The sequence below is a fragment of the Andrena cerasifolii genome, chromosome 2 (genome assembly GCF_050908995.1).
Source record: "Andrena cerasifolii isolate SP2316 chromosome 2, iyAndCera1_principal, whole genome shotgun sequence".
Lineage (NCBI taxonomy): Eukaryota > Metazoa > Arthropoda > Insecta > Hymenoptera > Andrenidae > Andrena > Andrena cerasifolii.
The window spans coordinates 10,392,060-10,407,206 of record NC_135119.1 but is presented as its reverse complement, the minus strand read 5'-3'; the positions used below and the strand labels follow the sequence as shown (position 1 = coordinate 10,407,206).

Genomic DNA, 15,147 nt, shown 5'->3' with positions numbered 1-15,147 from the left:
GAACTGTTCAATAATATGAATCTGCACGAAGGATGTACATTGTACGTATGGATCTGCTCAGATCGTTCGTGCCACTAGATTGTTTCAAGCCGGTTGAAACACGTTCGAACTGCTCGGTTCCTTCAAGCCGCTCGGATCGGATCGGAAAGGGGTCGTCCTTAAATTACGTAACGCTTTTTGGAGGGGGGTCGCGATATTTTTACGTTTTCTTACAAGGGGGGGGGGAGGAGTCGGGTAACGTCTTACGTAATATGTTTAACCTAACTTTCAATAAATTCAAATTCTATCATTAACGTTCCAGAAAAGTAGTTTCAGTTTAAATTTCCCGAAACCGAGTTAAATGAATTTTATAAACCTTTAAAAGAATTTTAATAACTGAAAAAATTCGATGTAAAGAATATTACACAAGAAGGGGGTTGCAATATCAAATCTTACGAATTCTTTTACTGGGGCAGGGAGGGGGTAAGAAATCGCCAAAATTACCTTTACGTAATTTAAGGACGGCCCCAAACCGAGTCTCGGCTCGAATCGAATTTCGAGCCACTCGAACAGCTCTAGGGCCTATCGCCATCGTCTCCGATATTATTTCTACAAGCTAGACTCTTGTAAATTTGCGCGGGATATTGACGGACGATTAAATTTGAGCCGCGTGTCGCATTAGCATGTTTACGTTCGTACATTACAGAACGGCGAGTCGAGGTTAAATTACGTGTAGCCTTAGGTTTTGTATGATATTCGATTATTTACAGAGGATGGTTACGCTAAGGACAAAGATATATATATATATATATATATATGTATTATATATATTATTGTATCTACGAGACACGATGTGTAACAAAGACGCTCTAAGTCTTATAAGGTAACGATGTTAACGGCAGTGATCATCGAATCGTCTCTTTTGTATGAAAAGGAAAAGAAGAAAAAAATTGTAAAGCGATATCGGTAACGGTGCACTCGATGTGAAAGGAAATACACGACACAATAATGAGCCATATAAGTACTCTGCGATTTCAGCTCGTCCCTTACTCCTCCCCACTACTCTCCTCTGTCTTACCTTTTGTTAAACCCTCGGAGTTATCGAAATTTTATTAAAATACCGAATACTGCGCTTCGTTCAGATGTTTGGAGAATCCCCTGTACGAATCTCTGCTCGAATGTTGATTTTAGTAATGCTATACCCGAGCAGTGTCGAATTTATGGCAGAAGAGGTTACGGTACGTTCTCAAACGTTCGCGTGACTGCGAGCCTAAGCGTTTTCATAGAATTCCAGGCGTAATTCGTGGGCAGCGCGGGAAATGATACTGTATCGACCGGCGAATGATTGTACTTAACCTAAATTTGCCTCGGAATGACGGGTATTTCGAGGGGCACAAGCCGTTTCGGTATCGGTTGCGCTTGTGATGATTGTTTTCGATCCGGGGAACTGTTCGTTTTCGTAGGTCGATGCACCGTTAAATGCGTGTAGAAGCTCGGATAGCATTGTTATTACTTATTCCATTCGAGAAAAAAAAAGCCTAACGTTCAGCACGATGGAGGCGTTAAACTATTTCTCAGTCGTTATTCACGGAGGAAGAGAGAGAAGAGCGGAATTCCAAGTTAATTCCACGGCAGGGAATGCACGCTTCTCGGCCAGTGGAAAAAAGTATTAACGAAAGGAGTATTATGATCAGTAATAATGGCTGGATAATCACGGTGGACGACGGATAATTAAGGGAAATCGCGGGTTGTCGTCTAACGGCTCCTCGTAGATCCATTCAGCGGACCGCGATTCCTCAATGGTTTGTTGTACGCGCGGTACTCCGCTGCAAGCTTGGGATCATTTGCATAATAACTTGACGAACGATTAATCCTGGACGGGGGCCATTTTTCAAACCGCTTCGTTGGAACTTTTTCTCTGGTGCTCCTAGAGATCAGAGGGCCTCGTGTATATAAATAGCAAACCAAATTGTACGCGTAATTAAATGATCAATTATTTAAATCCAGCAGCGGTTCTTAACTTCTGGTCCGCGGACTCCCGACGGGGGGGGGGGGAGCGCGATGTATATATTATTATGTTAAAATCGTATGGAACCATTGCAATAAAAATATTGTAATAGGAGTTCGTGTATCTATTTATTTTTCCCTTCTTCTCAAATTTGAAGGCCGTTAGTGCAGTTTCAAATAAATACTTCAGGTACTTCAGGGCTTTAAAGGGGGTCCACGGTAAAAAAGATTAAGAACCGCTAGAATACAGTCCTACTGTACATTTCACTCGTATCATCCAATTAGCTGAAGTAGCCTTTTTAATTATTTTTCATAAGACCCGCAGACCGCAAACGTCACCATCACCGTATTCCATGGCTCCTTTTAAATGACGGAGCAGCGGAACGAAACAATCCGACATGGTTGTTGGAACAAAGGAAAATCAGGTTTCTGGCGCGCATTTCGACTAAACGAAGTTAATGAGCCTGGGTTGAACCTGGGTGGTTATTACACGACTACTGATCTTCCCACAAGGGAGGTCGCGACCTCGCATGCCTCGGAATTAATAGCAAGCTAAAAATCTGAGGTGCGACGATCACAAACAACTCCTAAGAATGAAAAATATCTTTACAAACAACTTCAAACTGTAAAATTTCTAAAATTTCTAAACACGTAGTCAGGTCGATACGGTTCCCCTTGCAATTGGTATGCTTAGATGTAACAAGAAAGTTTCGCGGGCTATTGCTCTGGGCTCGACAGTCCCAGAAAAAAAATATTTCAAAACTGTCCCCGCGTTGGGACTCGTCACACATCCCCGCCGGTCTGGTTTACTGTACTGTTCCCATTTTTCTTACGAATCACGTAATAATCATCCATCCGCGCGTAACGGCTCGCCGAGAATACGGAATAAAGGGCGCCCGCCCAGCCCAGTGTTCGTGTCCCCGAAGTGTCACGTATTCGGGAGGGAACTAGTCCGTCCGGTATTCCCGCGGATTCGGGTACGTCCGTTATACTCTTGAAACCCAGCAACCCCGGGCGAAATAAGCTCGTCCCATAACGGAACAGCGCGTAATGAGCTTCGAATCCTCCGTTATCCCTATTGGAGCCCCTTCCATTAAAACCATCGCACGCATGTTCGGCATTTCCTTCCGCGCGCCGAAACGAGTAACGGCGGTACATTGAATTTCACGGGTAATAATAAATCTCCCTAAGCAACCCGCGGTACTCCTGCTGCTCGCGAAGCAGGGTGGAATATCGTAAATTACGCTGTAAATAGCGCGGCGCAATTGGTAAATTAAAAATCGTACATTTCATGGCGGATATAAGGCGTTTAGAACGTCAAGCGTCAATCCAGTCAGAAACATGCTAACGACACGCGCTCGTCTAGCTTCTGACAGGTTCACGTGTGTCTTAATAGACGCTCTCGGGTACACGGCCAGTAGAGGATTCTTTAAAGGCTTGGTGGGGAATAAACTAGCCGAGGATACTCGTGCAGTCCATCCCCGGTAGTACAATTGCGAATATGCGAGCCGCGAGTGTTCCCCGCGCTTGTGCGTGATATGGAGTAGAGCTCGCGGAGATAAAGAGAACGACCGTGGAATTTGTAGATTCAGTGGCAAAGGAAGCACTGCGATCACTGATTATTAATTATATATATATATATATATATATATATACTAACGGCTTAACGATTAATAAAGATGACGGTGAACGGTGCTCCTCACTTCGGTTTCCAAAATTCCGTCGGTACCTGACAGAAGCACCCCGTGATTTAAATATGGCAAAGCAATTACAAGTGCTCCCTTATCGCGTGAGAAAATTCGCAAGTAATCGAGTTTGAGTGTGCCTCCGCGGTGCCACTGATTGAACAAGTTCCTCCGGTGGTGGAAGCGTTAATAATCGTCGTCGTTAACTAACATGCGAATGTTATACGGCGGCCGCTAATTGATAATTGGACGCAAGATGAAGGCGGCACGTAGAATAAAGCTGATCTGTTTTGCTTTGATTGCGCTGAAGCCCGCCGACGCGAGAACACCAGCGCGCGGCGAGTCGAGCGGAGAGTATCTACAGAAGGTGATGTTCCAGCTTCAAGAATTCAACGTACCGTCCTCTGTAAACGTTCACGACAGGCTGAACGATTACAAGAGCAATGAGAAGCAGGGGTACGCGGTGCAGAGGATCAACATGAACGGGCGGCAGAACGTCCAGAGGTACAGGAACCATACGTTCCCCCGTTACAACGTTCTGCCGAGCGAGAAGATCGATCTGCGCAGAGTCGACTCGGAGAGTATATCACAGTACTATCAGGTGAAGGAAGCATCGTGTTAATTCGCTGTGTTAATTCCAAAACATTCGCTGCTGCCTCTCGAACCACGCTGATCGGTTCTGACGGGCCACCCGGTATATCGCGAAGAAACGCTGAAGAGTACAGTTAGCTGTAATCGCGGTGCTCGTGGCTGAAATGATGAAGTTGTTGTTAGATAATCATAGGGACGTTTCGTTAATGGATAGAGAATTGAACGTGATTGTTCTTTCAGCCTCCTACCGTCACCAAAGTCAGCGAGCCGGAAATGCTCGGGTTCACGCGGGCTGAACTAGCGGCGATGTACAAGAGCGCCCTGGAAAAGGGCTCGACGATGGGTCTGTCTTCGTTAACTAACGCACTGTCTACTGGGGAGGCCCCTCAAGTTACGGACACTCATGTGGAGTTCCCAGTCAAGCAGCCGCTCTACCAATATTACTTCTTCCCACTGAAAACCTTCGTGTCAGAGCTTAGAAAGGATCATGGTTATAAGACGATTGTAAGTAATCAATTGTAGTACTGATGTTCACCACCGCTCGCTCGATAAGTACAGGGTGGCTTAACTTAATGGGTAACGCCACTGTAACGGCACAAACACGTAGTGTACCTTTGGCAATTGTTTGTGGGTAAACAAGGATATAAGTCGAAAATCTGTTCAAACCCCTTTAGTATATCCATCTTAAGTAGTTCCAAGCTATTTTTTTCTTTTCTTTCCTTCTTTTCAAAATGTTTTTCTCGGAACCACGTTTTTCGAACTGGCTTGCAGCATAACTCAAACAGATTTTATTTGATTCGCTTAAAACTACATTCTCCATGGAAATACGTACCCATTTTACGATTTGTTGAAAACTTTTAATGTTATGAACAATTTTTTAGCTGAAAAATGTATGTTCAAATGCTTACCGTTTCTCAGAAAAACAATATTTTACAATCTCAGTACGTATTTCTATGGGAGATGTAGTTTTGATGCTTCTCTAAAAATTTCAAGTAAAACGAATAAAAATTGGTTCCAAGAAGAACGCGTTTAAAGTGCCATTTTGAAAAAAAGAAAAGAAAAAATAGTATAATAGAAGCATTTAAACCGATTTTCGACTTATTTCTTTCTTTACCCACAAACAACTTTCGAAGGTAGGGGAGACCGGGGCTAGTTGATACGTTTTTCAGTTTTCAATTTTTTTTCATTTTTGTTTTAATCAATTACGTGATAACAAATATGCTAAAATATACTTTGGTCTTTCCTCTTTAATATATTGTAAATGAAAAGTTCAGAAAATACATACAAAATGCATGAAAAAATGTTATTTGAATCAACTTGCCTGTATCAACTTGCCCCCTGTACCAACTAGCCCCGGTCTCCCCTACGCCACGTTTTTGTGCCGCTACAGTGACGTTACCCCTTAAGTGGGACGATAGAACTCATAAGGGGAAGAGACTGAAACCACTCGTGGTGATTCAGTATGCTAGCGAAAACGTAAGCAAACGAAGACCTACCGTTTACTAAATATTCATTCCGAGGTCACTCGGTTAATATTGATATTAGTCATTCCACGCTACTTACTGTTGCACATGGAATTATTAACTTGTCGGCTGAATAAACATTGCCCGAAGACAATTAGCTCGAGGATCTAAGTTTATGAGAATTATTTTGTTTCTTTTCATGAGTTCTATCGGCCAGTTATGGTTGTGTCTACACTTTCGGAAGCACCATGTACAATTTTAAAGAATCCAGTCTTGTTTTAAAAGAGATTAACTGTTATTCTAACCTTCTGAATATGAAATTGCTGTCGTTCTTTGTAGCCTGCCAGTGCGTTTGACAATAAGGAAGCTGCGCAAACTACTCAGACACAGCTGTCAAGCCCACTATTCGTAGCCGTGAGCACTTTCGTGACCATGGCGATTGTGTTCATGATGAGCGTTCTGTTCTTACCGAAACTTCCCCAATTCGACATACTTCACTCGCGGGGCATTCAAGACGATTTCTTTTACTTATCCAACGTCGTCACGAACGCTATCGATCGATACAATCTCTTGGAGAAATTTAAAGGACGCCACGTGGACTCCATCAGGTAGCTTAGAATATATGCGACTAGACAATGAGGATAAGAATCTTTATTTCTGCAAGTATAAGCGTTAATATGCGTGAATCTACATAACTCTGCGGCCGGAATTAGCAGGGTTGGAATGAAACGGAATGGTCTTGCTAAAATATATTCACAACATGTATTTAAATTTTAACAAAAACAACATCGAGCTGAACAAAACAATTTTGTGTTCGATAACATTATTATATATACTAAACTTTATTCTTAAAAAAATGTAATGTTATACAATTTCTCTTTTGTACATAAATACCGATAGGATTGTATGAAGTTAATAGCTAGAGAGATATGCTCGAAATAGTACAGCATCGGACAATACTACGAACATCTAGAAGTATTGTGCAATCTTTCGTAACTCCGTTACAGTAGAGAAAAATAGGGATAAGTTACTTCGTCTATTTGGGGAATGTATACGCGCATGTACGATATATTTAAGAGTTGTTTAAACTTGTAATAAAGAAGCTTCGTAATATGTACTACGCATACTTCTATGCTTTTGTAAAAGTATAAATTTCATGACCTGTACAATATGAAGAGTAGAAAGGAAGGCACACTTTGGAGTAATACCTGTAAGCTCTTTACTCGGTTTACGCGCTATCTATTTCTTGTAATCAGTCTGACCGATTGGTAGCGGAAAGAGACGCTTGTTCTGCCGCTTTCCGTTTCAGCACTTGACGCTGATGCTCGTATTCGAAATCCTCTTCGGTTAAATTTAACTTTCGAACCTGTAACGTCGCGTCCGTTTAATAAAACACATGCACGAAAGGGGAAGCTTTTCTACTCTACCTGATAAATTAGAGTTTCCTCGTCCGGAATATGTTGAGAAGGATTCCTTAATACTTGGAGCGTTTCGTAAACCGTCGGGCAACGCTTAACTAGAGAAGCGCGACCCAGGCTGCTCTTTAACAATACCAAGCCAACCTTAAATATAATCTTAACGCCCTCGCAGAGAAACATGTCCCACACTCGTAGAATACTTTCCCATGGCAGTGTTCGCGTATAGACACACAGGAACCATTCGGTCATGTACAGGATTGGTTCCATTTTCTGCTTTTTCTGCGGAAATCAATGAGAATAACTACACGCGTCTGAACTCTCAGCTGAGTTCGAAATAGTTAATTCGCACTGACCAGATGCTTGTACGCGATGGGAGATACTCTTTTGAGAAGACCGAAGAGAATATCTCCGTCGCGCAGTAACGTTTCCATTCCTTGACTATAATACCCAATAAGGTATTTGTCGCATATCGCAACAAGGCACCAGAACGCTTGTACCGCTGGCATATGCATCAGCAGGAATGCTGCGATAGGTGCTTGAGCTTGGCAGTAACCAACTTTGCTATTCAAAATTGAATACGCCTTCAATACTTTAAACAATTCCTCCTGCCCGGGAGCTTCCCCGATGAACATTATGTGATGAGGAAATTGCCGATGGAGATCCTTCTTTATATCGTCTATGTACTTCGGGTCACCAGATCGTTCTACCAACTCCTCGAACAAATTTGGATTAGTGTCCATTAACAACTGCCCTCCGCAGAGGTTCAACCACGCGCGAAGCCTCACGGAAGGTGGAATGCCCTTTCTACATCTCTCTCTGACTTTACGATAGTTCGTGTTCATGAAGTAGCTCCAGTTGTTTAACATCTGAATCCACTTCCGCTCTCTCCGCAGCATTATCTCGGGCGGTATTCCTTGCTTCCCCAGGCTGGTGCATCCGTGTACAAAGATGCATTTTTATTAACGCAGTCAGAAATATCCTACGATCGTCGAGTCTGTTTATTAAGACATTACCTGTCCGTACTGCAGTTGGAATCCTGAAGAAACCCATGCCGGTCGATCTTCGATCCTTCAAACTTATCGCTCTCGACATCCCCGTCCTCATTATGCGATCCTGTGGACGCCATAGCATCTTTCTAATTGTCTGAAGCAAAATACAACGAATTGGTCTTTACCAGTTACAGAGCAACGATTTCCTTAAACAAGTAATAAATATTCCCCGGCGTTAGTACCCGAGGAAACTTTATATATTACGAAACACTTTAAAGCAGCTCAAGGATCGATCCCAACATGTTAATATTAATATCGCTTTATTCCCACTAATTGTGTTACAAAGAGAATAACAATTCGAGAACTTAGAACTACTGCATTATAGAATCCGGGCGTTTGATGATAAACATTTAACGCCCCCCACCCCCATCCCGCAAATGACGAATCTATTTATTTAGAACACAAGCACTGTTCGGCGGTTTTCGAGATCGTGGCTGTTATCACTTACAACATGAAAGTATGTAATGATCGGAAGGATATCTCGCGCCCTAAAACTGACAGTTGACAGCTAGTTGCCACTGATATCCGGGAGACAACGCGATCATAATCTGAGATATCACGATATCAGTGCTCCGCGCATCCTGCGATAAGGCACCGTCCTGTAACGCCCAATAAGTCTGTGCGACGAATTACAATCATTTCTATGCGACAAAGGCTGAAGCTCATCTCGACCTCGCACTAACATAAACTCAGGCCTGTGTACACACACGATCGCCCAATTATTTACTTTCGCATTAGCGTGTTAACAATGAGTGGGCGCACCATGGGAATCGCCTACACCTACCATCGATGATGCGCGGAAATGTTGCTTGTTCCCCCGCAGGATCTGCCGTGCATTTTATTCCTGTCATACGCGGCAACTGTAGCCCCCACATCGGGTAAAACCGATTACAGTTACATTGCGCGTAGCGGAATTTCTTTTTATTTCCAAATATAGTTCTCCGATGTTCCGTGGTAATTGGACGGTTCCACTCTGTTCCTTTGCCACTGCCCAATGGCGACGGTGGGTTTGAAGGTGAGGTAAACATGCCCTACATGGTGTATTTAAATTCTACCGAATGAGCGTTTCGTTGCAAGCTATTTTGATATCCATCTATTTCAGGAAAGCACTAAGGACACATACATTGGTAAGAAAAAGGATAAGACTTTGTATAAATAGTTTTATAATAAATTCGCTGGGTATATTCTTCTAATCGAAAATTATTTATTTTCCCGTTTGTCGTTCATACAGGGTGTCCCATATAAAATGAATTTACTACCAGGGCCGGCGTAAATTTTTGCGGAACCGGGTTCCAATCTTTTGCGGAGCGAAAAAAAGCGCATTTATATGTACTTCTAAAATTTATAATAGTAATACATATCTATGCATGGGGCCCCGCAAAATTTAAGATGAGCTTTTCGTAGACCGCGGGGCCTTTTAAATAAATTTTATAATAATAATTGTCTGTGCATAGGGCCCCGCAAAATTTAAGATGAATTTTTCGTGGTCTGGGTTAGGTCTGGCCGGGCCTTTTAAATAAATTTTATAATAAATATCTATCTAGGGACCTTTTAAAGCGGGGGATCGGATTCCGGGAACGCGCTGAACCCGCCTCATGCCGGCCCTGTTTACTACCGCAATAAAATTCTTTCATGTTTTAGGACTTGAGTTTTAGAAGAATGTCTAAATATATAATGCACTTTATTTTCGTCGGAAGTATCCAAAAACGAAGAAATTTGTATTTTAATTAAGAATTAAAGTGCGCTGCTGCCGTTTCTAGCCCTTGGTGGGCAGGGATCGGCGGACTTAAGCTACGCTGATGGAGGGGGAAACACCTACAGGAGCGGTGGTAATGGGTGCGTGTACTGACGCCAACGCGAAAGAGTAACCCAAAAAATAGCCTCTTTTTGGTCCAACGATTTTGGAACTGAATTTTATGTGAAACGATGCCTTATGATGAGACATCAATCACACGAAATTTTCAAGTTGAGGTGACAATTAGTTTCTGAGATATGGGAGGTCAAAGAAATGAAAATTCGTTAACGCGTCAGCCCATACGCTTCGATGTACGGACTTTTATGTCAGTCCGATAATTTAAACAATTATTTCCAGAGGTTTTGCTGACTGCTAACAACGAATTTGAACTTAGATTTTCAAAATTCACAATGGCCGATTCAATATGGGGGATGATATATTTAACAAAAACACCCACTACACAGACATTTATATTTCTTGATTTTTATTTTTTTTCATGAATTTTGAAAATCTAATTCAAATTCGTTGTTAGCAGTCAGCAAAACCTCTGGAAATAATTGTTTAAATTATCGGACTGACATAGAAGTTCGTACATCGAAGCGTATGGGTTGACGCGTTAACGAATTTTCACTTCTTTGACCTTCCATATCTGAGAAACTAATTGTCACCTCAACTCGAAAATTTGTTGTGATTGATGTCTCATCATAAAAGGTATCATTTGGCACAAAATTCAGTTGCAAAGTTGTGGGACCAAAAAGAGGCTAAACAAGGCCTCATTTTTGGGTCCCTCTTTGTTGACAGCATCACCGGGAAATATGTTGTCGACGCTGGTTGGGCGCTGGCGTTGGTTTGTCTTCAACATGAAATATTACTTCATGGTCTCCAATCGTGGCGTCTCACGCACACATTACCACCGCTCCTGTAAGTGTTTCCCCCTCTATCAGTGTAGCTTAAGCCCGCCGATCCCTGTTGGTGGGGGGGTATCACAACTGTAGTGCCAAATTTATTACAAGAAATACCCTAGTGAGCTCGAAATGTGAAAAAAATTGTTTATTATCCGTGTTCCTGAAAAACCGTTTTCTACTGTGGGACACCGTGTATATTTCTACATGTATATACTGCAAAGTTACGCCAATTTTTTGTAAAAGAGGAAAATGAGACGTGATTAATATACCTGTACGTAAAAATTATCGATAAAATATATACAAGAATCACAATTTATTGACATACTGAAACATTCGCGCCGACGTTTTGCTTATTTCTCTTTACGCACTTACCGGCATATTTACAGCGCTGTTACACGCGTCTTGCATTTTGACTCAGAAACACACATGCCAGTGGTAATACTAGTTAATGTTAGTAATCCTTAGGACACTCGCAAGTCTTATTATGAAAGCATAGTTTTTGAGACCAGGGATTGTGCAGTCTCTGAACTTCCTGCGAGTTTAATGCTTCTTTAACAGTGCAGGTAACAAACTGTGATGGATTCTGAAGCGAGCGTAAGTAGTTAAATTAAAATGCTGTTTCTAATTGTGCAGAAGCAGCCGCGGAAACATGACGGAAGGAAGGGAGAAGTTGCCCACCAATGCGTTAACGTAAGTATTCGATCGGTATGAATGTGTCTGTTATCGTGTCAAAACACTGTAAGCGTCGATCTTTCACAGAGCGGAAGAGCTGTTGCAGAATAAGGGTCTTAAATACAACGCTTGGGACGAATACGAGAGGTCGGTGAAAACCCTTCCAAAGACTGGAATGAAGCAATTCGAGCCAGATGGTTCGTGGCTACAAAATATGCAGATCGAGAAGAGCATTAAGGCTCGCAAGAATTTAATAGCCGTAGAAAGAGTAGATCGGAGTTCTCAGCTGGCTAGCGCCGAATGGTTGCCAGCGCAGAAAAGGGCGAGAGTAAAGAAATACTCGGGGCAAGATTGGGGTAATTTTGGCCTGGAGAAAAGCTGTGCCTTGTATTTAATACCAGAAGAAGCATTGTTTCTCTTAGAAGCTGTATGTTATCGTACGATTTAAATGTATTATTTGTACAAAGAATTGGATCGCCGTCTAATATAGCGGGGAGAAAGTAAGACACTATTTTGTTTTAGAACTGTTTGGAACTTACATGGAACGATGTCCCATTGTCCATTCAACAAGCTTACGAACTTTTAATCGATAATGTTGAGTGTTCAATAGAGGAGTATAGAGTTTACAGTCAATTAGTACGTTGCGGTTATCGTATACAACGCTTTGTTTATGACACAGAGAAGAATACGAAAAGCGACGAGAGTCCCAGCGCTAGGCGTAAGGTGATCGTCGAGCCTGAAAATGGTCTCTGGATGGCTGATTCCCAGCAACAGACCAACGCTTCTACAGATAAGTCTGATGAAATGGATGCTGGTAGTCGAGAAGTGGCCGATACAGAGGCAAATGATTCTCGTGTAGAAATTTGTCAAGATGCGACGGAGCGCTTAAATATACCAGACGATGTACATAACGTTATAGAGGGTCTTCTTTGCGCCGTAGAAAATACCGAGACTCGACACGCAGATGCCGAGCGTAAAGACACAGCAGAGAATTGTTCAAAATTAGGTACCAATTCACAGGCGGCTGAAAACGATGAAAGCAAAAGGAAGCGGAATTCTAAACTGGAGATTATATCGGAGGAAACGTTGTTGGGTAATATCAAGATCGTCACGGAACCTTTGAATAACTGTGACATGGGGAACAATAATTCAGCGACAAGTTGGCGTTCAGCGCGTATACAACGAAACGTGAAATTGTTACCCAAGAGAACCGACAAGCTATCGTTACCTTCCGACATTTCTATAATTGAATCTAATACTAAGACTCCTGAACAGTGTTCAGAGAAGCATAAAGTATCCTCGCCACCCAACGAGGAACCTCAGTGTAAAAAAGCAAAACACGAGGTAATATATGTAATATCTACAACCATAATTTGTAATGTTAAAATATTAACGCTAATGCAATTTCACGGATATTATTCCGAAAGAGACCGGTGGGCCGATCGAGATGAGATTTGGGGGGAGGGGTGGAGAGGGGGTGTGGACCCTAAATCTAAAATTGTAGCTTCGGGTATTTATTAGTTTTCGAAATATTAATAAAAAAATATTGTTAATTTTTTGGGGAGAAATTTTTTTGGACGTTGGTGCAGGCCCCCCTACCCGGAAACCCTCCCGTCCCCCCATTTTTTAATTTTGAAATTTTATAGTCACAGTCTCATTTTTAGCATCGCCAAACTCACATCGGTTCGGTAACATGCTTTACGCGACCGCGAGCGGGCGCGCGCCCCCCGCACTAATCTAGCTCCAACCAATACTAATACCCGGGACAATTTGGAAAGTGGAATGCGTTGTGTCGGTACAAAATCAACAGAAATATTGTTAAGACGAGGGACCGTGGTAAGGAGATTAAAAAAAATCAATAAGGTCTACCCTTTTATGCACAATTACCCCTGTATCTTTTGAACGTATTAATTGCCGAAGCTAAAATTTTATATTTGGAGTCTTTCCACACACCTCGTAATACCCACCAAGTTTCATCTCGATCGGCCACCGGTCCCTTTCGGAAGTACAGCCAATTTCACAAGTAATTTCCTTTCGACTAGGTCATCGAACTTTCCGACGACGAGATCCAAGAAGTGCCACAGCCTATGACACGAATGGAGTTGTTAAATCTAATTCCAAACATTGCCCATCTGCTCATGATCACAGTGAAGATCTCAAGGGGTTACGTGCCGCATAGTATAAAACCTCAGAAAACTGTTTACCATTACGATGTGATAAAATTAAAACAATTACGTCAATCAGATAGAAGGCAACGATACGGCGAAAGCTCAGAATACACGAACAACAACGTAAATCAGAATATGTCACGACCCAGCAACACATATGCCAGCAATAATGTGAGAAGTAATCCACACGTTGCTACCTATAATCAGAATTTAACAACTAATGTATATAACAGAAATATTTTTACGCGAGATTACTTCTCCATGGAGCGCAGACAGTACACAAACTTTGATCCGAACTATGCGTGCAATAATAGATTTCCATTTGCGTACAGCCAGAATTCGTACTGGCACCAGAGAGGTGCTATGTTTCAAAACGTCTACGTTGCTCTGGAGAATCATAGCACGGCTATTCACCAAAACAGGTTTCTATCGGTGCAAATGAACAATTTTCAAGTACCAAACTTAAATAACCCGATAAGGAACTTTTATACTCGGAACCAGATTTATCACAATGTTCGCCAGGGTCCTTTGCTACCCAGAAGGTTTTACCACCAAAGAGTTATAGAGAATACATCAGTTCACTGCAGCGTAGGTAGAAATGTGCCGCATCCAGAGCCTCGTCAAAGGTATTGGCCACGAAACCATCACAAAAATTCGTACGCATCGAACTACAATGAAAGTTATCAGTCGTCGTTCAAAGTGCTTCCGGGAATGTCTTCTTGGTCGGAGTTGAAAACTAAATGGCGCGAAGAGAAGACAATTACTATCGACGATGAGGAGAAGGATGAGATCGAAGACTGCAATGAAGTGCAAGTGGTTGGACAGCTGCGTAGTCCACTTATTGGGCCAAAGAGTGCGAGTCTCGAGGACGTGTTTAGCAAACTTAGAATCATTAAGTCCGCACCCGAAAAGACTGTCAGGAGGAAGAAAAGTAGATACAAGATATCGTACAATGTTTATTCCAGTACGCAGAATTATAGAAAGGCAAATCCCGGCCCCCCTCTGTATCGAATGGTTGTAATAAGGTAACTAATGCTTCTTAAAGCATAACGATGATAGACAAAAAATGGTAGGATAACTTTGGAGAGGATTTTAAAGAAATTGGAAAACTTAAATTGGTGCGGCTATTATACCGCGATTTTTTGTTAAAAAAAAACATAAGAAGAACCTTATGTTATATTTTTAATAATGTTCATAAATTTCTATAAAATCACCTCCAAAGTTATCCTACCATTTTTGGCCTATACGGTATTAAGATTCTGCTCCAGAATCTGACGCGGTTAATAATCTTTCCATTCCTATTTCAGACAAGACGGCCCATTTCTACAACCGATCGAACTGCACCGTCTGTTACAAGACGCGAATAATTCACCGATAGTTCTGGCGTGCGTGTCAATGACAATTTCATACATTCAACCGGGACTTGTATCTATACCTAATTTGACATAACTAAAATAAAATATTTAATTATTTAC

General features: G+C 41.9%; 3 protein-coding genes across 6 annotated transcripts; 2 read left to right on the top strand and 1 right to left on the bottom strand.

The window, feature by feature from the left end:
* Window positions 1-3,646: 3,646 nt before the first annotated feature.
* LOC143378468 (uncharacterized) lies at window positions 3,647-6,742 on the top strand. Its single transcript, XM_076830212.1, has 3 exons — window positions 3,647-4,272; window positions 4,503-4,766; window positions 6,065-6,742. The coding sequence occupies exons 1-3, from the start codon at window positions 3,928-3,930 to the stop codon at window positions 6,335-6,337; spliced, it is 882 nt and encodes a 293-aa protein (XP_076686327.1). The 5' UTR covers window positions 3,647-3,927; the 3' UTR covers window positions 6,338-6,742.
* On the bottom strand, window positions 6,549-9,131 carry Wkd (TBC1 domain family member whacked). Of its 4 annotated transcripts, XM_076830207.1 has the most exons (6): window positions 8,977-9,081; window positions 8,641-8,740; window positions 8,157-8,286; window positions 7,497-8,070; window positions 7,153-7,422; window positions 6,549-7,091 (listed from the first exon to the last, which is right to left on the bottom strand). In XM_076830207.1, the coding sequence occupies exons 3-6, from the start codon at window positions 8,267-8,269 to the stop codon at window positions 6,978-6,980; spliced, it is 1,071 nt and encodes a 356-aa protein (XP_076686322.1). In that variant the 5' UTR covers window positions 8,270-8,286; window positions 8,641-8,740; window positions 8,977-9,081; the 3' UTR covers window positions 6,549-6,977. The 4 variants fall into 4 exon arrangements, with proteins under 4 accessions (XP_076686322.1, XP_076686321.1, XP_076686324.1 ...); XM_076830206.1 differs by lacking the exon at window positions 8,641-8,740 and having other exon boundaries at window positions 8,977-9,131; XM_076830209.1 differs by lacking the exon at window positions 8,641-8,740 and having other exon boundaries at window positions 8,157-8,338; window positions 8,977-9,075.
* A 1,833-nt stretch (window positions 9,132-10,964) lies between these two features.
* On the top strand, window positions 10,965-15,146 carry Tsen54 (tRNA splicing endonuclease subunit 54). Its single transcript, XM_076830187.1, has 6 exons — window positions 10,965-11,395; window positions 11,466-11,522; window positions 11,592-11,931; window positions 12,027-12,848; window positions 13,547-14,697; window positions 14,980-15,146. Exons 2-6 carry the CDS (start codon window positions 11,482-11,484, stop codon window positions 15,119-15,121), a joined length of 2,496 nt encoding a protein of 831 aa, XP_076686302.1. The 5' UTR covers window positions 10,965-11,395; window positions 11,466-11,481; the 3' UTR covers window positions 15,122-15,146.
* Window position 15,147: the final 1 nt, after the last annotated feature.

Excerpts from the sequence above, each read along its gene's own strand:
- LOC143378468 (XM_076830212.1), top strand. The coding sequence starts at position 3,928 with ATGAAGGCGGCACGTAGAATAAAGCTGATCTGTTTTGCTTTGATTGCG. Across the intron at positions 4,273-4,502 it reads GTATATCACAGTACTATCAG|CCTCCTACCGTCACCAAAGT; the intron begins GTGAAGGAAGCA and ends TTGTTCTTTCAG. Across the intron at positions 4,767-6,064 it reads ATCATGGTTATAAGACGATT|CCTGCCAGTGCGTTTGACAA; the intron begins GTAAGTAATCAA and ends CGTTCTTTGTAG.
- Wkd (XM_076830206.1), bottom strand. The coding sequence starts at position 8,269 with ATGGCGTCCACAGGATCGCATAATGAGGACGGGGATGTCGAGAGCGAT. Across the intron at positions 7,423-7,496 it reads CCATCGCGTACAAGCATCTG|AAAAAGCAGAAAATGGAACC; the intron begins GTCAGTGCGAAT and ends TGATTTCCGCAG. Across the intron at positions 7,092-7,152 it reads AGGAAACTCTAATTTATCAG|GTTCGAAAGTTAAATTTAAC; the intron begins GTAGAGTAGAAA and ends GCGACGTTACAG.
- Tsen54 (XM_076830187.1), top strand. The coding sequence starts at position 11,482 with ATGACGGAAGGAAGGGAGAAGTTGCCCACCAATGCGTTAAC. Across the intron at positions 11,932-12,026 it reads CATTGTTTCTCTTAGAAGCT|AACTGTTTGGAACTTACATG; the intron begins GTATGTTATCGT and ends ATTTTGTTTTAG. Across the intron at positions 14,698-14,979 it reads TATCGAATGGTTGTAATAAG|ACAAGACGGCCCATTTCTAC; the intron begins GTAACTAATGCT and ends TTCCTATTTCAG.